Below are 26138 nucleotides of genomic sequence, written 5' to 3'. Positions count from 1 at the left end.
AATTAATTTCTGTTAATTTAAATAACAAAATTTAATTCTGTTTTTAATTTGTTGGATTCCAATTATGTGATAAAAAATAGTAAAAAGTAAAAATCTGAACACATTTCAGATTTTTACTTTATTTAACATGTTTGCTTAAGAAAAATCTAAACACAGATGGAGATTGTTCTTGGTTTTCATGAACTTTGCATTTTTCCAAAGTGTTTGTGAAAGTCACTGTTTTCTTTCTTACTGACAATAGACTTTGACCAAAAAAAAAAAGAAAATCTTTCTATGTCAATATGAACTACATGCAAACCTTCGTGGCTCATCTTCAGGGAAGGTAGTGGGGCTATATTGCAAGTTCTGTCCTTTGTAGTGTTACAAGAGCAGCACAAGCAGTATTCTGTAATTACATGAATTGTTGGCGTAATTCAAAGACCCATTATCATGTTGGCATTTCACACTTTGTAACAGCCTCCTCTTGCGCTCACACAGGCTGTAAATGTGTGAGACAGTGATAGTGCAAAAAGGAAAAGGAAGCATCTTGTGGCTTAGTGTGTTTGCTGTTCAGCTGCTTTGTTGTCTTTGCCCAAAAAAAGGGGAGCAATGCACAGCCTATAATGGGTCTATAGAGCTGGTGTACCTATTTTGTACATCTTTGTTTTATCGCATTTATTGTTACTGTAAACCAAGCCGTCACATCGACACTTGTCATGGTTTTACTTTATTCATCTGTTGTTTTATTTCATGTTGTTTTTTATCACAGGTAACTTCTGTGAAGTCAATATAGATGAATGCATTTCCTCTCCTTGCCAGCACAATGCTACATGTGTCGACCTTCTTCATGGCTACAAATGTGTTTGCAAGTTTGGCTTTACAGGTTTGTACATTTTCTAAGGGGAATTCTTAATCGTTTGTCTCATTTAGATCTGTAGAATTTTCTGACTTTCTACCACCTACTCAAATAGTCTTGCTAGCCACGTGCATTGGATTATAGAAACATTGCTGATTTCCACTAGAAACTTTAAGTTGAACAATAAGCTCCAACAGTATTTTTTTTTTTTTGCTTTAAGTGTCTTTCATTCTTCTTAATATAGTAAGACTTTTAAAATGGCAAATTATCAATTCAAATTATTAAAGGTTTCCTAACATTTTTTCAGTGCACTTATTTTACACATCGATACAAATTAAAATCTGCAGTCATTGCAACCAAACTCACTTTTTCAAGACTATTGTCTTACAGTTCAATGTTCTTAAGCACATAACTGCTAACACCAATTGAAAGCAAGGTGGAGAGAAAAGCAATAAAAAAAAAATCAAGTTTTATTTTTTATTTTCTACAAAGACAAGTTGAGATTAATTGGGAGATACATCAATTCCACTCTTCAAAGTCAAACACAGTAATTGCTTTTCAACAGTTTCCTGACAACCCCAAATAATTCTCACAGAGAATGAATTATTGGGTAAATTACCAAAACTGTGGTTGTTTGCACAGGCAAATCTATGCTCACTAATTGGCTCGTTTCTATTTTTCCAGACATATTACAGATAATGTGTGAAATTCCATACTAAGTACACTGAACACTCTGCTTTTTTTTCCCTCCATGTCACATCACTTGAAATATATCACATTCTTTAATTCTGTTTCACAATCCCAGGTATCATTTTGTTTTGTTTGATGAGTAATATTTGCAAAGAGCCCTTTCTCTTAAACGTTTAATTTTGTCAAGTTCATGTTGGTTACCCGAGATATTTAGTTGCATTTTTCAATAAGATAAAAGATTGTTCTGAGTCATTAATGCTAAGAAACCTGTGGGACAGTAGTGATCCCTTATGACACATATCATGAACTGTTTGTGGCGCAAACATTAAATTAATTACCTGCATTATTTGTGCAAGTCACCCTTCACTACAACATATTTATCAGTTTGTGCTATTTTCTGTCAAAGGTACAGAATGTGAGCTTGACATTGATGAGTGTGCTTCATCTCCTTGCAAGAATGGCGCAACGTGCATTGACCTGCCCGGTAATTACTTCTGCCAGTGTGTGGCTCCATTTAAAGGTAATGAGCACTGAGAGAAGGGGGACAAAAAGCAAAGTTAATTAACTTCACATACTATTATTTTCACCCACCTGAACTCACTTCATATGACACGTTAAAATGAGTACGTCTTCATTTGGTATCTCAGGTTAAAGAAAGAATACGGGAGTGATTAGACTGATGTAAGCCCCGGTCAAGTTTGGGCCACCCAAGTGTCGACTTCATCACTTTGTTAGATAGAAGGAGTGGCGCTTTGCAACATTACCGGTGCATATAAAAGTAAAGGCTTTGAGGTGGTTTGAGAAATCTTTGATTTAGATTCCAGTATTCATTATGATCAGTACAGGTGCATATCAGATTAGAAAATCATTAAAAAATGTATAATTATTTTTAGTATTTCAGTTAGAAAGTGAAATTTGTGGTTATGGTCCGTGCAATATTGACTGTGGCATGATAGAACTTATATTGTGACTGCTGAGGTTTAAAAAAAAAATCAAGATTAATATAATGGTGTACTTCAGTTGCCCTGCTTTGCTGGATCTAATGTTTCATCTTCCTCTTAACAGCACTCCATTGATCCTCTTTGAATTTTAGGTTTGATGAGTTTGGCCAGTCCAGCACAGTTAAATCACTGCTAAAACCCAAGATACCAATCCATTTGACAGTGTCTGCAGGTGCAAAGCCCTGCTGGGAAGTGAAATCGGCATATCCATAAAGCTTTTCGGCAAACGGAAGTATGAAGTTCTGTAAAATTCCCTGGTAGATGACTACATTGATTTTGGTCTTCAGAAAACACAGTGAACCAACACCAACATATGACATGGCTCCCCAAACCACCACCAACTGTGGACGGTTCAATTGAAACCCAAGCCAGTGCCCCTCCAATTCTCTCCCTGACTCTGCATCCTTGATTTCCATGAAATGCCATGTTTCTTTTAATTTGAAAAGGAGGACTTTGGAACACAGTGCAACAGTCCAACAGTCTATTTTCTCCTTTGTAAGATGGGCCTGAAATAGTCTCTGGTTCAAGTTTGGCTTAATTCCAGCAATGTGACAGTTGTGATCTATGCCCTCTATGTATAAGGTTTAACAAAAGGAATGCAGCCCCCGGTCCTGAATATATCTGCCTTCAGTGGCTCTTGAGCATCTGCCCCCAAACTCTTGAATGTACTTTGCTTCACAAGCTGCAGTTAGCCTTCTGCTTGTGCATCTTTTTTTCTCCACACTTTTTTCTTCTTCTCAACTTTCCATTCACTTGATTAGATACAGAAATTTAACTGCCAGCTTCTCTACAAATATACTTTTGTTACTTTGTGTCAATGACTGCTAACAACTGATGAGTCATCAGTCGTCTCCATGTATGTGGAACTAAAACATACTGGATGCCGAACCTCAAGGACTGACTTTGGACCTCACGGGTGTAGACCATAAAATAGTACTTCTGGTTAAAAAATTCCTGAAATGTAACATTAAAGTTTTCTGAGAAAAATCATTTGGGGTTTTATTAGCTATAATCATATCTAAAATTCATATCTCAAATTGTCACAGTGAGAATTAACAGTTTGAGGCCTGTCCAGTGCATAGCCTGCCTCCTGCCCACTGGCAGCTGGGGATGGGCAGATATGTGATTATACACCACAAATCGATGGATTGATATTAGTTTCACTTTTTGAGTCAAATTACAGAAATTAATTCATTTTTATGTTTTAATTTATTGAAGTGCAGCAGTATTTTAATTCATTTCTAAGTGGCTTCAAAAAAGAGTCTGCCATTAACTTCAAATAACCTAGTTAAAATTTTTATACTTCAGTTCCTAAGAGCAGCTCATTGCAAATCATTAAAACATATGAAAGACATTCAGCCAGACTCTACCTTTACACAATTTGAATGAACCCTTGTTAAAACCGCAGTATCACTCTCACAGTTCTAATTAGCTCATTGGCTGTGAGGTCCTCTTGAAAAGACAATAATCAAGACAGCACTTCACAAATCTGAACCTTGCTGAAGCAAGGCAGAGGAAGTGATTACTGAAAAAAAAAACACTAATAATTTACACAAAGACACTTCAAACTGGCAATAGGAGTTGAGAAATTTTAGAGTCCAGATGAAAATCTAGCTCTTCAGTCTGCAATTCTAAGTGGATTAATACTTTTTTCTTTTATGTTTTATTTTATTTTCTTTTTCTTTTTTTTTAGAAATTGAACTACCTTCCAAAGCGGGTGTATGTACACCCTAAAAGAAATCAGGAATTGTACATAATACAATTGCCTTTAAGTGAACATTTAACTGTTTATTGTGTTTTTTAAGTTTTGTATAAAGTATATTCTTTCTTACATATAATTGTATTGGCAATGAGTTATTTTGATCAAAAACATTTTATTTATTTTTCAGAGATTATCAGAGGTAGGACAAAATCCCAAAGTGTTTGTTTTAGCTTTTTTATTATTGATTTATTGTTTATGGCATAATTCCACAAGTATTGCATGGCATCATTAGGTTTCTGCTTTATATTTATTTTTAATTTTTATTTCAGTTGCATGTTAGATTGCTGACATTGTTCATGTGTGCTTCACACATTGTATGTCTGGGAACGATTCTAATTGTGTACTTTAACATTTGTGACTGGGCACAACAAAACCAGCAACAAGTCTCCCTGGGTTATTTCCAGATTCCAGAGGTATGGATTCTGAGATTTCAATTTACTTCAAACACATAGAAATGTAAACAAAAAAAAAAAACTGTAGAAGATTTGACCATTTGAATGTTGGCACTCTGCAAACAAGATTGGTGAGAAAACAGGCCTCAATGTTTGTCCATTTGCCTGATGACATGTTGATGACTATGTTATCTTTAACCCAGAGAAAAGCGCAACATAAATAATCATCTTATTATAGGTGTTACAGCCACTAGAAACGGTTAGTCAGCACAGCGCACACCACTGCTCACCCACCTGGTCACCAACATAGCACACTCAGCCCATCTTTAGCAGCGCAAGAGCTGGTGGCGTCGTGCAGGTTTCCATGACAGGTAGTGTGGAGGTCGCTGCGGAACTGACTGAAATAATATATCGTTTTGAATTGAAAGCCTACTATATGCATCATATTACACTGCGAGTCTTGAATACACTTCACATACAAAATGTTTTTGTGAAAATCACAATTTTCTCTATTCTGTTCTGCTGTGGTGACTTGTTCCTGGTTTTACCATTGTGCGACATATTTGGCTTAAGTCTGTGTTTTACTGAGTTTTGAACACATTTACTTGTCATTGCTGTAGAAGAAGCAAAACAGATATTTTGTTTTAGGTGCTTATAAAACTAAATATTTTTAATTTTAAGCCATTTAGAGGGACATGATTGTATGGACTATGACAGTATTAGTCATACACAGACTTTAAATCTATTACTTGGATTATTTCACAGGATTTCAGAAATAGTTTTCAAGAAGTTGATTACGCCAGTTTATTTTCAATTAAGTAAAAGAGAAGCTCTGTCTTCCTGCTGTGTGCGTTTCTGACTTAATTTGTTTCTAGTTGCCCAAGTGAGCTTCACTGGGCATAATACAGTGTCCTAAGTAGATATTTATTAAACCCTGTAGGTGACACTCTTTTTTTGTTACAGCTGAATTGTATGTCTATAGAGATTCTTTTGTTCTGCATGGTCCCTCTATGTGTGTGTTTCCTTTCCTAACTTCAGGTTATAAGTGTGAATTCTTGCCCTGCGAGGCCAGTAATCCCTGCGAGAACGGTGCAGTGTGTGTGGAAGAGTTGGATCAGGACCGTTTTCCTCTGGGCTTCCGCTGTCACTGTCGTCAGGGCTTCTCTGGCCCCCGCTGTGAAATCAATGTGGATGAGTGCAGCTCCAGTCCCTGTTTTCACGGTTTCTGCTATGATGGTAAGAAACAGCTTATGTTGGCAACATTCTTAATAACAGGCCCTCAAGATGGGAGGAAAGCTCCAGACATGCATTCATACACACACTTGCGCACGCGTATACACACATTTAATTTGTTGTGCTTTGCGCCAGTCATCTTCTGGCTTTAAAATCTGTTTCAGGATTTTCTAAAGAGGCACAGTAGTAAGTAAGTCCCTGATATTTGTGAACATATTTATCTTTTTGGGAGGTCATTGGCTTCAAGGAGTTCTATTCAGTATGTAAAGTTTGGGGAGGCGAAGTTAAATCATTCTCGCAGTGTAATTATTAATGTCTACAGTTACCGTAAAACAAAATGTCCATAAAGAAAGTGGATAAAATACATTAAAATGTATCTCAAAATATTTTTAATTATGGAGAAAGATGTTTTCAGGACAGTTAGATTGTTAAATCACCTTCCTTTGAGTTTGTAGCAGATAACATATAAACCAAAACTACAGTTAATTGAGAACAAAGTAAAACTTTACACATGCCTTGAGAGAGAAATCATTTTGCCTCTTCAGTCTGAAGCTAAATGTCTGGGTGGGAGGCTTTCTTATTACTTAATAAAGCATATCTTAGGCTCCAGCAGTATTTATCAATGAGCATAATGTTACTGAGGAAAAAACGTTTGACCTAACAAGAGAAAGTTGCGGAAACATCATCACAGGACATATCCTGACAATATGTGCTCTATTTATTTAGGTTGTTGCTAAATAACAAGAAGAGCTGTTTTACCAATTCTGCCTGTCATGCTGGATTTGTCAACACTTGCAGCCTCTTGAAAATCTCTACATTGCAGTACAAGTCTACTAACAGTACAAGAAGTACATACTGAGCCTGCTTTAATAATGTAGCAACACTGACTGTAACAGTCTTGCTGTTCATTTGTGTAAGATGCTAATTACAGCTTAAGGCATCCCTTCTGCAATCATTAAACTTTTTAACGTGCATTTAGGTTTTATTTGGATAGATACCTCTATCCTTCATCCTGACGGATTTTACTGTATGTTTAGATTCAGAGATTCCCAGCGATGCAGAGAGAGGTGTGTAACCTGGAACTCTTCCTTTAGATTTAGATTGTCTTTTGACTAAACTCTGTATCAGCAGATCAGACCCGTACAAAATTTCTGCTCATTGCATCAGCCAACTATTTCATAATATTCCCAACACACACAAAAAATAAAAATTAACAAGATTTTGTCTTTGGATGACTGAAATTCCCAGGCCAGATTATTCAATTTTGGATTATTGACTGAAGTGCATAGCTACACAGTAACAGAAGGCTGTGAGGCACTCCAAGAAGTCACTTGGGTGTCTTTCTCAGTATTATAGTCTCCTGAAGCTGTCACAGAACAGGAAATATTTTTAGCTAGTTCACAATGTGTTGATTTATAAATACACTTTTTTTTAAGTTTTGACAATTTAATACATATTCAACATATCCATGTTGCCCATGATGCAAAATTGTGTAAAGCTGTGCATGATGTATAGTTGGGAATCAAAGTCTAATGACAGAAGGCAAGGTTATATTAATTCAAATAAACAGTAGTGTGTGTGTTCCTTATTTATTTTTTTCAGTCACATTTATATTTTTAGCACATAACATGTTTGTTATTAATGTTATTAATGTCAGTTTAGACATTAATAACATAAATAACACATTCCCACTATCTCACATTCATAACCCATTAAAAATTGCCCTCCTTTTGACGCCATTGTTGCCTCCCTTTAAATATCCTGAACATAGTAAAATAGAGTGGTTACATATGGATTTAAAACTGTGTTCACTGGTGTCTCTGTCTTGCTTTTTTTTCTCCTGAATTGTGATATTAATTTGACCCACTTTTAAAGCCGATGCTTTTGTAGGGTCACACTCACAGCTAATATGAATTACTTGGGAATAAATCTGACGTCAGGCATGAGAGTCCCACACATTGCTTTATGGAGCACACCTTACTGGTTCCTTATTATGACTATACAGAAATTAGTGCAAATGTTGTGGCTTAATGTAACTTATAGATGATAAATGACATAATTTGTAAGCCTAATTTGATTTCAGCCTTTATGTGTCATCTCAAGCATATGTAATTTAAAAACTAATTGATCATAGTGATAAAAATGATGCAAACTATAAATCATGAATTATCGTAATAAAAGGTATGAATTACTTCCCACTGACCAATGATTGTTCTATAATTTAATACATTTCTTTTCTACGTATTAGAAAGATAAGATAATTCCTGTGTTATTACATTTTCTGGGTAGGACATGATCAATGAAAAACATAATTCTGCAGCATAGAGTTTTTACCATCTAGCCTTTAATACAGTTTAATACAGCTACAGTTTCACCTTACTTGTTCTGTAAAACGAGATGCAATTGCAGTTGATTACTATCTAAGGATCACTGTCTGTTCCCCTCTGTGCTACCGCAGACCTCAGCCAGCTCTGTTGACCAATCCTAAGCATAACCAGGTCACCTTAGGTTAGAGAGCAAGGACCTCTACATCCCACTGGCCGGTGCTCGGCAACACCCAGCCACCAGGGACAGCATTGCATAGCCACAGTGGCTGAGATGAGTAATGCTGCTGCCACCCAGGACTTAAAGCATTTAATGAGAGTAATAGCATCTACACGCAAAAAGACAGAGTGACAGCATAGATTACGTGGTAAATCTTTGGGATAATGAAGAATCCTGGGACCCTCACTGGGGAAGTAATAAATTTACTCTTGTAAGAACTGCAATTACCTCTGTCACTGGCTGCCTGTACCCATGTTGTGCAGGAGAAACAGAGTGAGGCATCTCTCTTTAACGTCATTAATAATTAAGAAGAGGGAGCAATGCATTATTAGGTGTGGGAGATTCTACATTTTAATGGAAAAAAAAAAAACCTGGCACATTTATAGTATTTGGATAAAGAAAACCATGAGGATTTGAGCTGTCCTTTTCTGTTGATCTACTTTCCCTCTCATGCTATGCCCTGCGTGCATGTTGAGTGTGCTTCTTTAAAAAACAATTTTTTATTGAGAAGACACATGAGACAGCAATGAAGAATGTATGGCTTCTATAAAAATGTTGATTTGAAGATGCTCATAATGGCAAAACCGATCAGACTAATGTTCAAGACGCATTTCCAACAAAGGCTTTACTGATGCTGCAGAAGGTGTTTATTTAAAGGTCATATTCACAGGGAAAAAAAAAATATGGTTCCCAACGGTCATTATGCTTTATGCTAATAATCAGCACTTACCTTTGCCGAGATTTAGTACCCACAGAGCAATGAATTATTTTTACAGTACAAGGTCCTATAATTGTGCTGCTATCTTTCTTCTAGTTGTAGATGGGTTTTACTGCCTTTGTAGTCCCGGTTATGCTGGCCTGAGATGTGAGGAAGACATTGATGACTGCGTGAACAGTTTGTGCAGTCCCAACTCTGTCTGTAAGGATCTCCATCAGGTGAGTGGGGTTTTGTTTTTCAAATATAATTGTGTTTTTTTTTTTTTGTTTTCTTTTTAAAAAGCTTCAAACTGGGGTGTGTCCTGTAGGTATGTATATTATCAGCAGTATTTGGTAACATAAAGATAGTTGCATTATATTTTAATGGGAGAAATGCATGTTACATTTTTATGGTTCTTTTGCAGTGTAAAGTATTCAGTCTGGTTATCCTATTGAAACTGAGTAAACTGGTAGCTTGGCCCACACAGCTTTATTTCAATACATTAGAACGTCATTTAAACATTTAATTATAATTCAATTCAAAGCAATATATTATTTCAGTTCATTACACAAAGTGATTTTTAAGTGTCTGCAGCAGTTAATTAAAAGCAATTAAAAGGGAGGGTTGTTAATAGAAAAATGTTGCATTGTATTATGGGTTGCACAATCATGGGAGACCTTCTCAGTTGTCCTGCAGCCAGTCGCTGGCACCCTCCACAAGAAAGACAAGCCACGAAATGTGACTGTTCAGTGTTGCAACCAAACATATCAATGAAAATGTGCCTGTAATGAAAAAAGTGTAATAGAAAAAGCTATTAAAGTAATATATCTACTATAGCCTTGAGAGAATTGTAAATCAAGGCTCTTTCTGGATTTATTGAGGAGATTTACAAGGTATGCCAAGCACACACTTTAAAAGCTTTGACAGATTTTTAACTTAAGAACATTTAATAAGAATCTTTTCTTGAAACCGAAGAAGAGCTTTTTAAATTTAATGGTAAATTCAGGACAAACCCTATTTGCTACTTGTGGAACATTTTACAAAATACAAAGAAAAATCCTACTGTTGCTCCTTTTCTAACTTTAAGTGGAATTCCCTAGAAAAATACAACTGAAAAATAAAACCTTTTAGATACAACTCAACATGATAAACAGACTAGAATGGCATCTCAGTCAATATGTTTTTAATCCTAATATTGGGGAATAATTTTCATTATCTCATCATTCAAATAGGGATGGTTTTCGGAAACTCTTCTTGTTTACACTGCAGCTATTTGTCTCTGTGAACACCTCGTCCTGTGGAGCTTTTGCTTATTTTGGAGAATTGCAGTCCCTGAAGGTGACTTAGCAGCAAAAATGAGATTATGTCCTTTTGCCAGGGGTAAGGAATTGGAGTCTCCTGGAGGTATCTAATTTATCAAAAGATGACGGCATTTTCCCTCTCTGTCTTTTGAGCCCATATAGTACAAATTATAACAGACAAAGTTTAAAGGCTTCCCTCTGCAACATGAAATGATGATTATCTTGCATTAGGCCAAAAGTTGCTTTAGAGCATTCAACAGTATGTTGACATATTAGGATCCGCATCAACCCTTCACTATTGCCCCTTATATTGTATGTAGAGAGGTATTTACATCAGAAAGCAATGGGCACAAAACACCATGTTGTGATTTATTATAACTCATAATGCAAAAATAGCTAAGTGACGAGCAATCCACATGTTGATTCAAATCCACAAGATTTAAATAGAAGAACTGTAGAGACAATTTGTGACACATAATCTCCAAAAATACTAATACATGCATACATCTTTTTTTGTATTTGCTATTAACAACCATTCCCTGTCAGAAAGCACAGTTGTAATACCACATGCTTATAAAAGCTCATATTGTGTATATCGAATGGCACTGAGGAACAGGCTTTCATAATGTCCGTAGGGTGGAGAGTAGGAGGAATACATCTGCATAGTGGTAATAGGAAAATGTAAGACTACCATGACTGTTTGAGTTTAAACAGATTTCCGCAGGAACGAATATTTGTTCATGAGTAGGAAGTTATATTCTCCAGTGTTTGTTATTCATAACGTTTTCAAATGTTTTAAGAATTCCATCATCTTGTTTCTTGCTCAAGAAATTAGCGGGATGCAATGTCTGTTACATAACAAACCAATTAATAGCTTCTTGTTGCATATGCATCCCATTCAAAAGATGTGACATTGCAATGTGTACCTATCTTTAGCTTAAACACTTTTAATACCAAGTGCAGATGAGTCAAAATTTCCCTCTGTTTATCTGGTAGTGTTTCCAATTTTTCTGTTGCAGAGCTATGACTGTGTGTGTCAGTCCGGATGGGAGGGGAAATACTGCCAACGAGAAATTGATGAATGTTTGTCGCTGCCTTGCAAAAACAACGCCACCTGCACAGACCTTCTTGACGGCTACAAGTAGGTTGTGCTATTTGGCTCGAGGGCATTGTCCTCAGAATTCGCATCAGATATTTAATAAATGCATAAAAAGAAGCTGTTTAGAGACAGCAATATGTCCTTCCACTGACAGCGGGGATAATGAATTGCAGATGGCAAGTAAAACAAATGAGACAATCAATGGCTCACAGCATGAAAAGGTTTCAGGGGATCTGGGACTCATCGGAGAAGAGAGCCAGTGGTGCAGCTTCGGCTTATGCCCCGCTCTCACTGGGGACACGCAAAAGTGCTTCAGGTGGAAAAGTTGGTGGTTGGACAGGAATGCAATGAGGAATCGTTGCCAACTGTGTAGCGCCTGCTGTCACTAAGTGAAATATCCACCTGGCTTTAGAGCAAGTACTTCAGATTCACACACACACATAGACACACAGGTATTCTCATTCTCTATCCCATGTCCCTCTTTCTATGTTAAGCATGCAAGCATTTCCTTTTAATCCCCACTCAGCACTCTCACCTTTGGTGTCCTACATTCAGCCATCCAGAATTAAAAGCTTCTCTCACCAGCAGTGCAATTAACCTGCGAATTTCCCACACTGTCTTACACAAAGATGCAGGACAGAAGTGCCGGCGGATGGTGTGTGACATTATACTTCAATGCAAGAGAATGTGTAGAATGTAAAATACCGCACACTACTCTACAATAGCATGCCAAGTATTAATATCCGTTTGATCATTTTCATTTTTTTGTAATGTTACAATGACAAATTTGGATATGTTTTTTTTTTCCACAAACAACAAATATTACAAATAGTCTATGGGCATATTTTCGCACTTTTTACTCCTGTGCAATCGTATTGTTTTTGTGGATGTATTTTATTGAAACTTACTGTAACATAGTAAAAATACTAATAGACAAAGTTGAACATTTTCACAAAAATAAAAATGTTTGGCATTGAAAATACCGTAGCTATTGTCTACAACACTCTCCAAATCAGCACCTTATCAAACCTTTGGCCTATTCTCAAGCCGTTTGACCATAGTGATGATAAATGCAAGTTGACGGGCAGTGGTTGTTTTCTTCCACATGTAGCACTTTTCACGTTGGCCAAAAAGTGTAGTTTTGGTCTCATCTGATCAGAGCGTATGTTTGTTGTGTTCCCTTGTGTAAAACTGGGCACACAAGTTTCAGGCGAACTTGCTTCATTTTCTCATTAGAATGCTTCTGAGGGCAATTAGTTGCATGGAAGTTTGTTTTGGGTGTGAGACTAAAAATGAGATGAATATAAAAGCACAGCACACTTTTGTTGTTTTCCATGCATAAATATGAAAATATATTAAAATGTTTAAATTATTACTCAGTTGTACATTCTTTTGGATCAAAATATGTTATTTTTAATAAGTGCACAATATTTTTTGCTATAATTTTTGGCTTATTGTATTATGTTATTCATTTTAAGTTTTTATATATTTAAATGTATGACTGACCACGACAAAAACAAGAAACAAGTCTCCCCAGGACGTTTCGAGTTATTTATAGATTCTGAAAGTGTGGATTGACATGAAACAACATAGAAATAAAAATATCTGAATGTTGACACTACGCAAATAAGATCGAAGCCGGCGCTTGGTCCACCCAGACATCTTGCACAGTTGAATGGTTGACACGGAAGATTAAAGGATTTCTCATACAATCATGAAAGAACAAAGGCAACACTCTAGCTATGCTTTTGATGAGGGAACGACATTGTAAAATCATGAACGTACTTAGTTTACTGAACTACTTAGAAAACGCCCTTACTTGCATGTAATTTATTTAGGAATTGTTTTATTAGTGTTATTAAATTACTGTTACTAAATTACTTCTACATGTCTCCTGTCACTTGTATTCAAGGTGTTTTTGTTCACCGGGCTGGACAGGTGTGGACTGTGCACAGGATGTGAATGAGTGTGATTCTGGACCCTGTCTAAATGGAGCTCGGTGCACACAGTCAGACATACCTGGGGAGTTCTCCTGCACCTGTTCCCCCTTCTTCACTGGCCTCTTGTGTGACCTGCCTTATGACCCCTGCGACTCCCTCCACAACCCCTGCCTGCACGATTCCACCTGCCTGACACGCTCCAATGGAACAGCCTCTTGCAGATGCTCAGCTGGTGAGAGAGCTCTTTGCAGCAGCCTCATAGTTTCGCTTCTATAATCTTCCCCCATTTTTAGTAATTTCTACATAAAGTATTTAAATAGCTGTTGCAAAGCTCAATTGTAGTTGCATTGAAAAAGCAGCATATATGCTTTATTTACCTTCCATCTGAATCACATTATTATTTCTATGAAAAGTTGCTTTATTAACAGATATCAAAGCAATTCTAGAGAGCCCAGCAGTTGCTTGCTCTTTTACTTTTTTCCCACACTCAATGGATGCCGCATCACTGCTGTACCAACAAATACATGTTGGTAAGGCATATATTTGTGCGGCACAGATGTGTTGTCAGACTTAAATGCCTGGCATAAGTAAAAAAAAAATATGTGGTGAGATCAGAGAGTGCAGAACTTAACGGGGATAAAGCGGTATTATACTGATTGTAAAATAACTGTCTATTCTGAATTTTTTTTTTTTTTTTTAGTATATCCTGCAATGCGGTTTAGCCATTCTGAAGCAATTTAAAAAATAGGAAATGAATGTTGAAAATATTACCTTAGCTTATTAAAGGTTTAACTTTTATCAAGTATTTATTCTCTCTGTGTGTCTCTTTCTCTCTTCCTCTGTCTCTTTTTCTCTCGTTTGCTGAAGTTTACATAAATGATTTTCAAACTAATTTTAAGTTATTATCGTGAAAAGTCATAGAAGGAGAGAAAGTCTGAGAAAGAACAAAGAGAAAGTCTGAGAAAGAACATGCCCAGGTGGTCTCAGACCGCCTGGGCATGTCAGATACTTAAGCCAAACCATGAAAATAGAACGTAAGAAAATGCCTCCTTCTGGATCAGACGAATGATGGTTTTCTTGGAAAATAATTGCATTTCTGCTCCAGGTTTGCAGATTCTGAGTAAGTGCATGCTACTGTGTAATATTTATGCGCAATAAACTCTGTAATATTTTATCAGAAATATGCAGAAATATTTTTTTGATGAATGAAGGGTATTACATTACACATATATTGTAGGTTTGCAGAATTTACAAGTATATATCTGGTATATAGATCTTTATATGTAAAGTTTAAAAAAAATCTCACTCTCTAATGAAACTACTATATTTTCCTGTGTTAAGTAAGCTAAGGATAACCCGATTTTTTTATTTGCTAACTGCCACAATACTGAGTATTTCTTTATTTTTATTTAAACACTCTTTAAATTCAGAAGTTTGCATTTACTTACCATTAGGTAAAATTGCTATTAAAGTGCATGACATGGGTTAACATTTTGATTATCCATCCATTATCCAACAGACTTATCCCTTGTGGGGTTGCCATGGGTACTGCTGCTTCTCACCATCCCAACCCAAATGACCAAACAGAGGATCTTATCCACAAACTTAAGGAATGTGGTTCTATAAAAGCAAAAAAATAAATAAAAAATAAAAACACAGTAACATTAGTAAACATGATGTACAGATTTCCTTAAAATAAATCATACAAAATATTTAAAAGGCCAGCTTAAAAAAGGCCATTTATTCAGGGTAAAATTGTTTTATCCAAAATTATTTAACATATTAACATCAATAACATATTGGTGTTTGCTTTTTTAAACTTATCAGGTGGTTGAGCATTCCTGTACACAAATCTACTTGTATTTCACAAACATCTGGTTGCATGTAGATTTCACATTAATTTTGGCTTGCATTGAAAATTAAAATTTTAGTTCTGTTAGATTTGATCAGACATTTATATCATAGAAATTGATTTTTTTTCTTTTTTTTTTTCTTTACTTGCTAACTTCTCATCATACAGGTTAGGATGCTATGAGGTTGCGCTGTAACTAATGGCTCTCTCTGCACAGAGATGAAAGAGATGTTGCCAGATATAAATAGAGCAGCTGGGTTAGTTTCAGAAAGGTTCCTTGGAGAGGAATAGGAAATTGGGAACTGGCTGCATACATTACAACAAGAGCTTTGCGTGGGCTAGGTCGTTTTCTCTTCACACAAGCGACTGTGACTCACTACTCTTCCTTATTATTCACTATAAATCCAACCTACATAACAGTCACAGAGCTGTTATACAACTTGTGACTTGAGTTGTTATTTACCATTGAACATAGGTCATAAGTCAAGGAAATTGTGTTGGCTTCACAGTATGTCCAATTAGATTTTTGAAAAATCTGCATATGTCTGCAGATTTCATCCCGAAGGCAAATCGTGTATCACATTCTGTAGATGACCATCGGACATGGATGTTTTCAAGGTTATTTTACTTTTATTTGGTTCATTTATTGTTTTGTATAGCTTCTGGTGAATGTTCACTAAAGGACACTGAAACGTAAAAAGATTTGTTTTTAATGGAGACTTATTAGTCTTATTATGGACCTTGAGTGTTAACTAAGTTCAAAAGCAGTTTTGCAGTAGTTGGTGGTCAAAGACAGCCTGCAGGTGTGTGTACTACAGAGCTGCTTCGAAATTCATCCATCCGTACCTGCTTCATCTTCTTTAGGGCCATAGAGGCCTAAAGCTCAACCTTGCTGTCTTTGGACAAAAGGAAAAATACACTTTTAATATGACCCCAGTTTATCACAGGGCTTTTGCAGAGCCAGAACACCATATGCACTCAATGTCATATTTATGGTCAATTTAGCATCTCTGATTTATTTTACATATGTCTCTGGACTATGAGGTAAATGTGAGCTACCTGTACCTAGAAAAACCAGGAACAGGAATAGCATGGAAATTTCATACAGAAAATATGAGGCTTGCTTGACATCAGTATATATTGGTTGGTTTGTTCAGTTTGAATTCCTGAGAATTACTTCAGTTTAACATGAAAACATTTGCTGATATTGATGATAATATATGGCGTATATCAGTGAACTGGAATTTAATTTTGATTTTATGGAAGTGCAGTTGCTCCCCTAGTTTTAACATATTAATCTTTGAATATGTGCCACACTTGGTTTCTGTTGCCAAGTGTGGCAACAGAAACCAATGCATATTATTTTTCCACTACAATGAAATTCAATTTCTGTCCATTTATCATATGTGGGATTTAACACAAGGACTGAAATTGTGTAGACCCTTTCTAGTCTTCCTAGGTTGACAAGTGACAGGAGGAAGGTGGGATCAAGCCCACAACATTTGGATAACAAGACATTGACTCTTCAAACTGAGTCACAGTCACCCCGTAGCGTGTTTTCTTGAAAACCAAAAATGTTTCCAAAATCACATTTGGAGGACTATCAAACTTGTCATCAAATGTTATACAATAGATCCAATCTGATATATTAATCAGGATCTTCTACCTGATCCTGAAGTTTGAACACCTACTGCTACAGATATTTTCACATCCATAATACTTAAGAATTGTTTTTGCTCCTGGTGTTAAATATGATAATATGAACACACTCCATATGTGCTGTCAGCAATACTACTACATGCTTCCTTTTGTGTGTCAAGAATGACATGTATTATCTTTGTGTTCATGGGCTATTTTTGTCATTTTTAATAAAGACAATTATTTTTAAGGAATTTTGTAGTATAATAATTTCCACACAAGATTGATTTTATTAGGGGTGCACTGATTGCAGTTTTCTGACTGATCACCAATCTTTAAAAAGCCTGACCTGCCGATTCCGATTTTAGCCAACATACATTTTTTTGTCCGTATTGCTAAATTTAGCAAGAAAGTTGCTAAATTTATATAGAGTGTTGGAAACAGTGGGGTGTTAACTGCAATCATTCATGGCCTGGTGGATGGGTCTTATCTACCTCTCCTCCAGAGATAGATAAGATCAACCGATAAGATTTCTTTCTCCATAACCCTTGTGCGTGCGAGGACTAAGGGAAACGTAGAGGACTATGGCAAATGATACAAGTTTTACGTGTGTGGGGTCGGTTGGACCCCATTTCTACATACAAGGGTTAAGTAGTGGTCGATCACTGATCCCCCACAATTAAGGAAATTGGGGCTGATTTTATTGGTGCACCACTAGATTTCCTGGTTAAAGTGATTTTTCTATGAACATAGAACCACTTGAAATATTTAAAAAATCAGGGGAAAAAAACTGCAGCAAAAGAACTTATCCCAAAGCAAAAGAATATCTATTTTGTATGCCTGTGTGTATAAGAGTATTTGTGTGAATAAACAACCTAAGTATCTGTTCATTCAAAGAGCTTGTTAGTTGTACACCTTGCAGCTATGACACCCGTGTGACAAACACAAATGCGTCATAGCATGTTTGATTTATTCCAATGTTTGATTTATAAGCAAACCTAATTATCAATGTGCATTAAGACAAATGTTGAGCCAACACACAGAGAAACACCAAAGCTATGCAGGCAGTAATGGCAGCCAGCTAGAGTAGTGAACATACCAAATAGGCTAATGTAATGATGGATTGGTGGAATCCTATTTCCTTCTGAAATTAAACTTGATTTTTATTATAGATAAACTGTATTAGAATTAAGATAAGTTGGTGCTCAAAACTAGCTGGGGAAACTCATAGAGACTCTGAAAAAATACACTACATATAAACTTATGGCATGTGATTGACTGAACCATCTTTTATTTATCATAGGTTGTTTTCAAACAGTCAGACGAGTGGATCAAAGCTCTTGTATTTGTCTATCAGCAAGAAAGGAAACTTTTTTTTTTCTAAATAATAACGTAAGTTTCTCTATTTTGGTACCAGGTTTTGAAGGACTATCAACCGTAAAACTTGGACTCAACTACTGGATTTTGAAATGAAGTCTGATCCTGAATATTCATTTACCTTAGTTTGTAAACTTTGAACTTTATGTACAGTATGCAACATTGTGAGACTTTTGCTGTGGAAAGCAAATGGAACAAGATGTTGCTGACACGTTTGTAAAATAAGTTACTGTATTTTATGGTGTGACAAAAAATAAGATGTCAAGAAATGTTTCCACAACCACTGTAGATATGTAAACTCAGGTTGCCTCTTAAAAATGTGTAGTTGTCAAATAAATAGACACACAAGATTATAATAATTCTGATCATTTCACAGCAAATGAGCATTATTAAAAATAGAAAATGAAATCAAACTTACTCAAAAACTGCTTGACAGTTTTTTTACAGCCAGTATTTTACATAGCATGTTGAGTTTGAATTAAAATTTCAAGAAATAAAATTCCTGTAAACTGTGCCATACAAAATACACAGCTTGAAATGTGAAAATCAATGATTGATTGAACTGAGCTAGATAATTTTCTTTAAGACTTTTTTATCAAGGCTGTCTTTGATCAAATAAGTTACACAGTACTTCAGAAAAAAAATGCATTTTTACTGTAGGGTAACAGATTTTTCTTTGTCAGACTTTCTGCATAGATTTTTTTTTATTAAGATTAATGTGTGGTCATAGTTTTCCCAAAGTACTTAATTTAGGATTAGGGCATTTTTAAAAATTGTTGATGTGGCAATTTTAGTGTTCATCAGTTCTACCAATTCTAAAAGGCAGTTATTTAGAGGTTTCTAGTGGGACTAACATTAAAGGATTTTTGCACAACGCAGTCACAATGGGAGTGAGATTTGTCTACAAAGGTACACTGTGTGGACCTGGAGGGCACAAACCAAAGTTTGCTGAATGAAATAAAAAGAAAATATAGGTGCAACAGTCATCCTTTGATCATGGAGAGATTGTATAGGAAGGTTTTGTTCTTGCGAACAATGACTGTGCTGAGACTCTGACCAGGAGGCTAAAGTCATCTTTTCTGACCGGCACAGCTGTTCCGTTTTCCTCCTAATGAGGAGACCCAGCGGGGAGTGGCAAACTTCATAGAAGAGAAACCTGAAAGTGAAGGAGTTAGGGGAGAGTGTGTGTGTAATGTGCAGGGTTCATGGTCAACAACAACAACAAACGAAACAAAGGATACTTAGCTTTTATACAATGAACCATATTGTCACCAGCGGCTTGACATTCAATGTACGTATAGAGAGGTTATAACACTGAACCTAACCTTGGAACATTGAGTAGGCTTCCTGTCGCCTACTTAGGCTGGATCTGTGAAGCCTTTACGGGGGATAGGCTCAACCACCAAAGGATTTCTCTTTTTCAAATGAGAGATTTGGTTTCCTGTCTTCTTGCTAAGAACACGATATATACGGTATATGTTAAAAACTATATTAATTCCTGTTGGCTAATGTTTGTTGATGACAAGATCGTCTGACATCAAAACAGAGCAAGCAGGAATCCAGTTAGTCACCATTGAGATGATGCCTGTCATTGCCAGGTCTTCCTTGAAATGAGATGTTTTTTAAAGAAGACCTGGCAATAATAGGCAGCAGCATAAAACAAAACGGTTACAAATGTTACATACAAATAACATCCACAAAAACAACCTAAAAAGTTGTAACACCTACAAATTCCACTCAATATGGCTTAATCAATGATTTCACATTTATTAAGAGTGAAATGCATTAGAGTTGAGATGCTTAGTGCATCTCTACTCTAATGCATTAAGCATTCAATCAATACTGATGAGAATTAGACAAGTATTAGTTTGACCAGAGCAGGTGGTCAGTGAAAGCACTATACGTAAATACTAACAGATAATGCAAACAGCAACACTCAACAGTGTGGGACATTTAGATTTGAAAATATTTCCATTCAACCAAGAAGTTTGTTTCCCCACAGTAATGAGATGCACACCCTTCAAAAGATTGTGCAACAAAAGTAATTCAAATATTAAATTGAAGTTATATGTTTTGTTTTTTTTTTACATTTTGTTTAATCCCCTTAACATGTCCTCGTGACAGTAAAAGGGCTACAAAGTGCTATGTCTAAAAAAAAATATTTTTCTCAATAATCAACAGAAAAAGTGTTTTTGTGTGAGAGAAATCAAACTCTTCTTATGATTGCTGAGTAATATTTTCAATGTTTACACTGGTACTTCGACAAAATCTACATCAGGAGCGGTACTGACAGTTTCCTGGGCAAGCAACATTCAGCACCCTGTGGTTTAATCTGTTCGTTTCTTCAGTATACTGGTGGGGTCACGCTTCAGGAATAAGTCTCTGCACTCTGGAGTTTAGTTGAACATCGAAGATTTTATTACAAACTGCAGCCTAAGTCAGCACATCCGAATTACAAGGAATTCTTGGCCCGATCATAAAGAATCCCCCCAATCGCTGGACAATGTCCCAGTTATAAGGCTCTGACAAACACATATTGTCCAAAGTAAACACATTACCACATACTTTTATGTTCCACATTTATGTCTTCTTTGGGTCCTGAGGGTGGGTTGTCTGCTGCTGCATCTGGAGTACATAGATTAAGCTTGTATTTTGAACTCAGTGTCTTTTGACCTTTGACCTGACGGTTTTTCCCAAACATTCTGTTGTGGGATTGAGTCCTCTGAAGTGAAGGGGGTGATGGGTGATGGGGAAGGGAGAGGAATGGTGATGGGTCAAACCTGCTAAAGAACTGGTTCAGGTTTGAGATTGCCTCCTGCTAAACATTTAAGTAATGAGCCACAGTGAAGCTATGCCAGTTAAAGATAATATAAACTGAGAGAATGCACTACCTAAGATGAGTTGAAAAGTCTTTTCTTATTACATTTGTTTTGTCCTTTTGTAAAGGAGTTGGATTGTGTGAAGCATAGCAGAGCTGTTTCAACTGATAAACCAGCTGCACCAACAGATGCAGCTGGTTATCTGAATAGGCAGGTTTACTTTATGGCATCGTAGAAGATCATTCTTTCTGTGTGCCAGGAAAATAAAGAAACAGTACATAGAAAATAAATTAAAAACACAAAAAAAACATTTCAGTAATGATGAAAAAAAAAAAAAAAAAAAAAAACTAGTCAAGATATGATAACACCATGCAGTATTTTATAAACCAAGAGGGAATATTTTTCAACCTTCCTCTTTCAAACAAGTAGCCAGTGCAATGATTGCACTGACCTGATGTTTGAATGTAAATTATATTTTATGTATTACTTTCTGCATTAAAGAAGAATTGCTCCACACTAGGATTTATAGAAATTGCCGTGGCTTAGATGAAGGGATCCAGTTGCTCATACAGGTTAGGTTTTTTAAGCTTTTTCTTCGTATATTTGTTCTTTATAATTAATACTTTTAGCATTGTGCCTTAGGAAACCAGCAAAGTAACTTTAAATGTCAACATAGCTGTACTTAAAACTCAAAATAAAAAAAAAAATCAAAGGTCAAAGAATGGTCATTTAAGACTGCAATTCACTGCATGTAAATTAAGGACAATTGTTTTGTTTAATATTTTGAAAGTGAAGGCACGCAGAGAATAAATAAGCATTATTATGTTGAAAATGTTAGGTTTCGAATTAAAGTGTGTTCCCTGTTGGGGAAGGGTTAGAAAAGGTCAGTGATATTTGATTGTTAAGGGCAAAGGCTAATCTTTTCCTTAACTTTGAGACCTCTGTTCCCAGCGTAGACAACTGATACATACAAGAAGTAGTAGAAAATCATTATTAAATCAATTGTGTTCATAAAAAAGGGTAAATACAGAAAGAAACATTTCCATCTTTAACTCTAGAATGTTTCATACTCTGTGAAGAAATGGAAGATTTTTATATATTTAAATATCTAAATTATCAGAATATTAATGACAGAATCTACCTATTTATGGAGTATATATAACAGCACAATATAACTGTAAGGTATGTGAGATAATAATCAAAATTCAATGAGAACATGAGCATATTTTCAGTTTTGTCGAATAACACAGATTTCCTGTTTTCAATTTTTCCAGCAAAAATTCTAATGCTTTTAACATTTATGTAATATATAGACAGAATAAACTAGCAGTAGCATGAAAAACTAAACTGAAATTATCTGCTACGGGGAAAAGGAGGGCCTGAACTGTTCATGACGCCCCAAAACTTTCTTCTATACTAAGGAATATTTTCATAGGTTGCCTCAATGGCAATGATCCTCATAAACTGGTTACAAAAGTATTTATTGCTAAAATTCTGTCATTTTATCCTGACAAAGAAGAAAATAAAAGAATGAAAGATTGTTTTTTTTGTTTATTAAAATCTGCATTTTATTGATTCTCAAAGACTTATGTAATCACTCAAACCCAGTAACCTCCATAGTTTATTTTAATCATTTGAGAAAATACAGCTTTATTGATCTGAATTTTTCATAAAAGTTAGATTTTTCTTTCTAACAATAAAATACTTGCAATCCCAAATGTTTATTAACATGATTATGAAGCACAGAGGAAAGAACAAGTGCATCTAGCCGTTTCTGCTGTTGTCATAGGCTATTTATTGGTGATGTTTGTTTATGGTTCAAGGCCTGATTGTGCTTTGAAAAAGTGGTAGGAAGCCAGTCCTGACAAAATTAATATAGGTATTTTAGTTTGCTGTTTATAGCTTTAAGTGTCTTTCTGCGGGTGGCTTACATTGTTTTCTTATACTATGTGTAGAGCTATAGAAGGAAAAACAGAAGCTAGGGGTTGCGTTTAATGATCTCAAATAAGTGGTTTGGCAATTTGAAGCGGACTAGATCTTTGCTGCATGTAAAACTGCTGTGGTCACAGTTAATAATGCCTTTTGAAAACACAAGCAAAGTGTGGTAAAAAGACGACATAGGCACGCTGTGGGCTCGACATCAGCTGTGGTTAAGCACTTGCACATCATAGTGAGAAAGAGGTTGGTGGCGTCATTTATACATAATGCTTAAAAATAGGTCCCAGGTTGGTTACAGCTGTACGGTAAACAAATTTTAAATAAACTCGGTGTTTAATCATTTTGTGCCTTCATTTGCAGAGCTGAAGAGGTGGTCCAGGTGTTGAAGAGAGTGGTAAATAGGCTTCACTATCCTGGTTATATGCAAGACTTTTCTATTCTCAACCCACTTATTCAAGTAACCCACTTTTTGGTTGCGTGAAGGATTGAACTCAATACTCTTTGAACTGCAGCAGCAGAACCTGGTGGTTTTATATACGTTTGTTATTTTCTTTTTAAGAAATGGACATAAATCAGATTCAAATATAATTTATAGTGTTTCTGTACTGGTTTAACAGTTTATTTATGCAATTTAAATTATTATTTTACGTGATTTCAAATCAAATCAAAATATTGTCAATAGTTATAAAAAAGTAATAAAAAAAAGAAGTCTATACTAGTGAGAAACTCATCAGTCACAGGAACCAAACAAGTTTCAGCTTGAGGCATGAACCCAGACCGGCTTTTTAGAAACTATAAAAAATCCAATTTTATATAAATTTGATATACAATTAAGTTCAAGGCAGCACTCAAATTATTCAATGAAAAGTTATATTTTCCTTGATCTTAGGTTTGTCCTGATTTTAAGAGTATATTGCAGAGTGCAGATACAAGAAAGCCTGAATAAAATACAGGAGAGCTCATTTCTTCTATCTTTTAAAAAGTAAGTGACACAAGCCAAATTCAAAAATGTTTCTAGAATTTTGGATGTCTTAGACTTATTTATAATCTAAGTTCTTCAAGACATACATGCAGTATCTGCTGAACTAATAGTAGCTAGTAACAGTTTCGGTATTTATTAACATATGCTGACATATTCTATTTTTAAAATGATTGTAAAATGATCTTGGAAATCAGCTGCAAAAGTCTGATTGGTGCTTCATGAGACAAAACTTACAAACTAACCAAATAAACAGTTTGAAAACCAATTTCATCTTCTTTTTTTTTTTTGTTTTTTTTTTTTTTTGCAAGATCTGAACATTAAAGAATTATTGTCTTTTTGTAAATGTTTTGATGCCAATGTGAATTTTAATCTTGGCTGAATGCGATAACTAAAGAAATAAACAAACGTAAAAAAGCTCTCAAATCCAAAGCACAATAGATTCCAATCAACATTTTAAACTCAGAAGGTCAGAACTGTGACTCAAAACCTGCAGTCATATTGCGTTTTCATTTGGGTCAGATAATCCTGCGCAGATTAAACCCCCAGTGACATCTGACATTTGATGTGTGACAGCACACAGATGAAACCACAGACAGAGATCCTAATCTATATTGCAGAAGCAGTGGGTGATACAATTTTAAATAAGCCTCATCTTAGAAACTGTTACATCTGTGTGGCTGAAGACAAAAGTCTCAACTGTGCCAGTCCAAACCAAACTAACACTTGCAAAAAAAAAAAAAAAAAAAAAAAAAGAAGACATTCATCATTTTCCAATTGAAATGTCAATCAAAGTTAGCTGAGTATCCACTGGGGATTACGCACAATTTCTTCTCCTCTGAGACAGTTACTGGCAGCTGCAGTGATCACATACTGTAGCTCCTGCCAGATGATGGAATGGCTTTGTGGGCTCGCGCCTTGGGTATCCCTTTCTGTACTCTGTCAAACAGAAGCCTCTAGTCACTGCTTAGTGGTAGAAGATGCATTACATTGCATTGACATTCGAAATAGTCCCCAAGGTGCTCCACTGTGCCTTTGACTGACAGACCAGCTAGGAAAGCTGTGTTGTCCCATAATTCACAAAACACACTGTTCTCTTTGTGGTCTCATATGTCCCTGGATGCACTGAGTAGTGTCACTCCCTTTATCTTGCCCTTTTTTTTTCTTTTTTTTTTTCCTTTGTAATGTATCAAAATTGGAGCACCATTCTTTTTTGTGTGTGTCATTTCGAAAACACAAGAAGATGAGAAAAATACTGATACAAACATAGTGTTTTGTGTCTACACAAAACACTATGCAAAACACTTATTCTAAAATCTAAAAATGAAAATTCTAAAATCCAATGTTTAAAAATTATACGGATTCCTTTTTTTTCTGTTGGGATCATACATGCATTCTTGTTTGTATTTTCTTATACTTTTAAGTGTCAAAATTCAGTTGTCATTCTGCTGTGTGCAAATGTTTAGCATTTTGCATTGAGCATACTACTACTGACAGTCATGTCAGTCAGATTCCTGCTGAAGCTGCCAAGGCCATCTCCCAAGAGACCGCAAAAAAGTTTTGTTCTTGATTGTCCCATCCAGTTCCTTCTGTACCCGTTAAAGCTGAGGAAAGTATTACATCAGCTTTACCTTAAAAAATAATAATAATCTGAGTGTCTTGTCTGAGCTGGACTTGCGTTTGTTATTGCTGGACTACCAATGCGGCTTGTGGGATTTCTTTCACTGGAGCAAAGCTAGATGTGGAAGTTTCCTCATTCAGTCTTGCCAACTTGTTGAATGTTATTTACAACTACCATTTAAATCTTTTCCTGAAGTTGCACTTGTAATGCATTAACGTCTACAGGTTACTGAATAGCAATTGCAGCATAAACTTTATGTTCAGGCCGATAGCATCACAAATCTACCACCATATTTTACTGTTCTCATAGTATGCTTTCTCACATAATCCTTCTTTCCTACAAACAGTGTTGGTTTCCAGACATAGTTCCACTTACGTAAACTTCTAGCGGCACTTGGCAAACACTATGCTTTTGTGCTTA

At 35.8% G+C, this 26138-nt stretch overlaps 1 protein-coding gene across 3 annotated transcripts in view; it reads left to right on the top strand.

Annotated features, from left to right (window-relative positions):
• Positions 1-26138, top strand: part of eys (eyes shut homolog) — a 175276-nt gene that overhangs the window by 53964 nt on the left and 95174 nt on the right. For all 3 annotated transcript variants that reach the window (XM_017309078.1, XM_017309076.1, XM_008429846.1), the window contains exons 20-25: positions 749-862; positions 1932-2045; positions 5719-5916; positions 9272-9393; positions 11475-11596; positions 13467-13726. In XM_017309078.1, coding sequence (XP_017164567.1) covers positions 749-862; positions 1932-2045; positions 5719-5916; positions 9272-9393; positions 11475-11596; positions 13467-13726 — 930 coding nt within the window. The remainder of the gene's footprint in view (positions 1-748; positions 863-1931; positions 2046-5718; positions 5917-9271; positions 9394-11474; positions 11597-13466; positions 13727-26138) is intronic.

The sequence above is a fragment of the Poecilia reticulata genome, linkage group LG15 (genome assembly GCF_000633615.1).
Source record: "Poecilia reticulata strain Guanapo linkage group LG15, Guppy_female_1.0+MT, whole genome shotgun sequence".
Classification (NCBI taxonomy): Eukaryota; Metazoa; Chordata; class Actinopteri; order Cyprinodontiformes; family Poeciliidae; genus Poecilia; species Poecilia reticulata.
The sequence above is the reverse complement of the archived record's forward strand: the minus strand, read 5'-3'. Positions and strand labels throughout refer to the sequence as shown.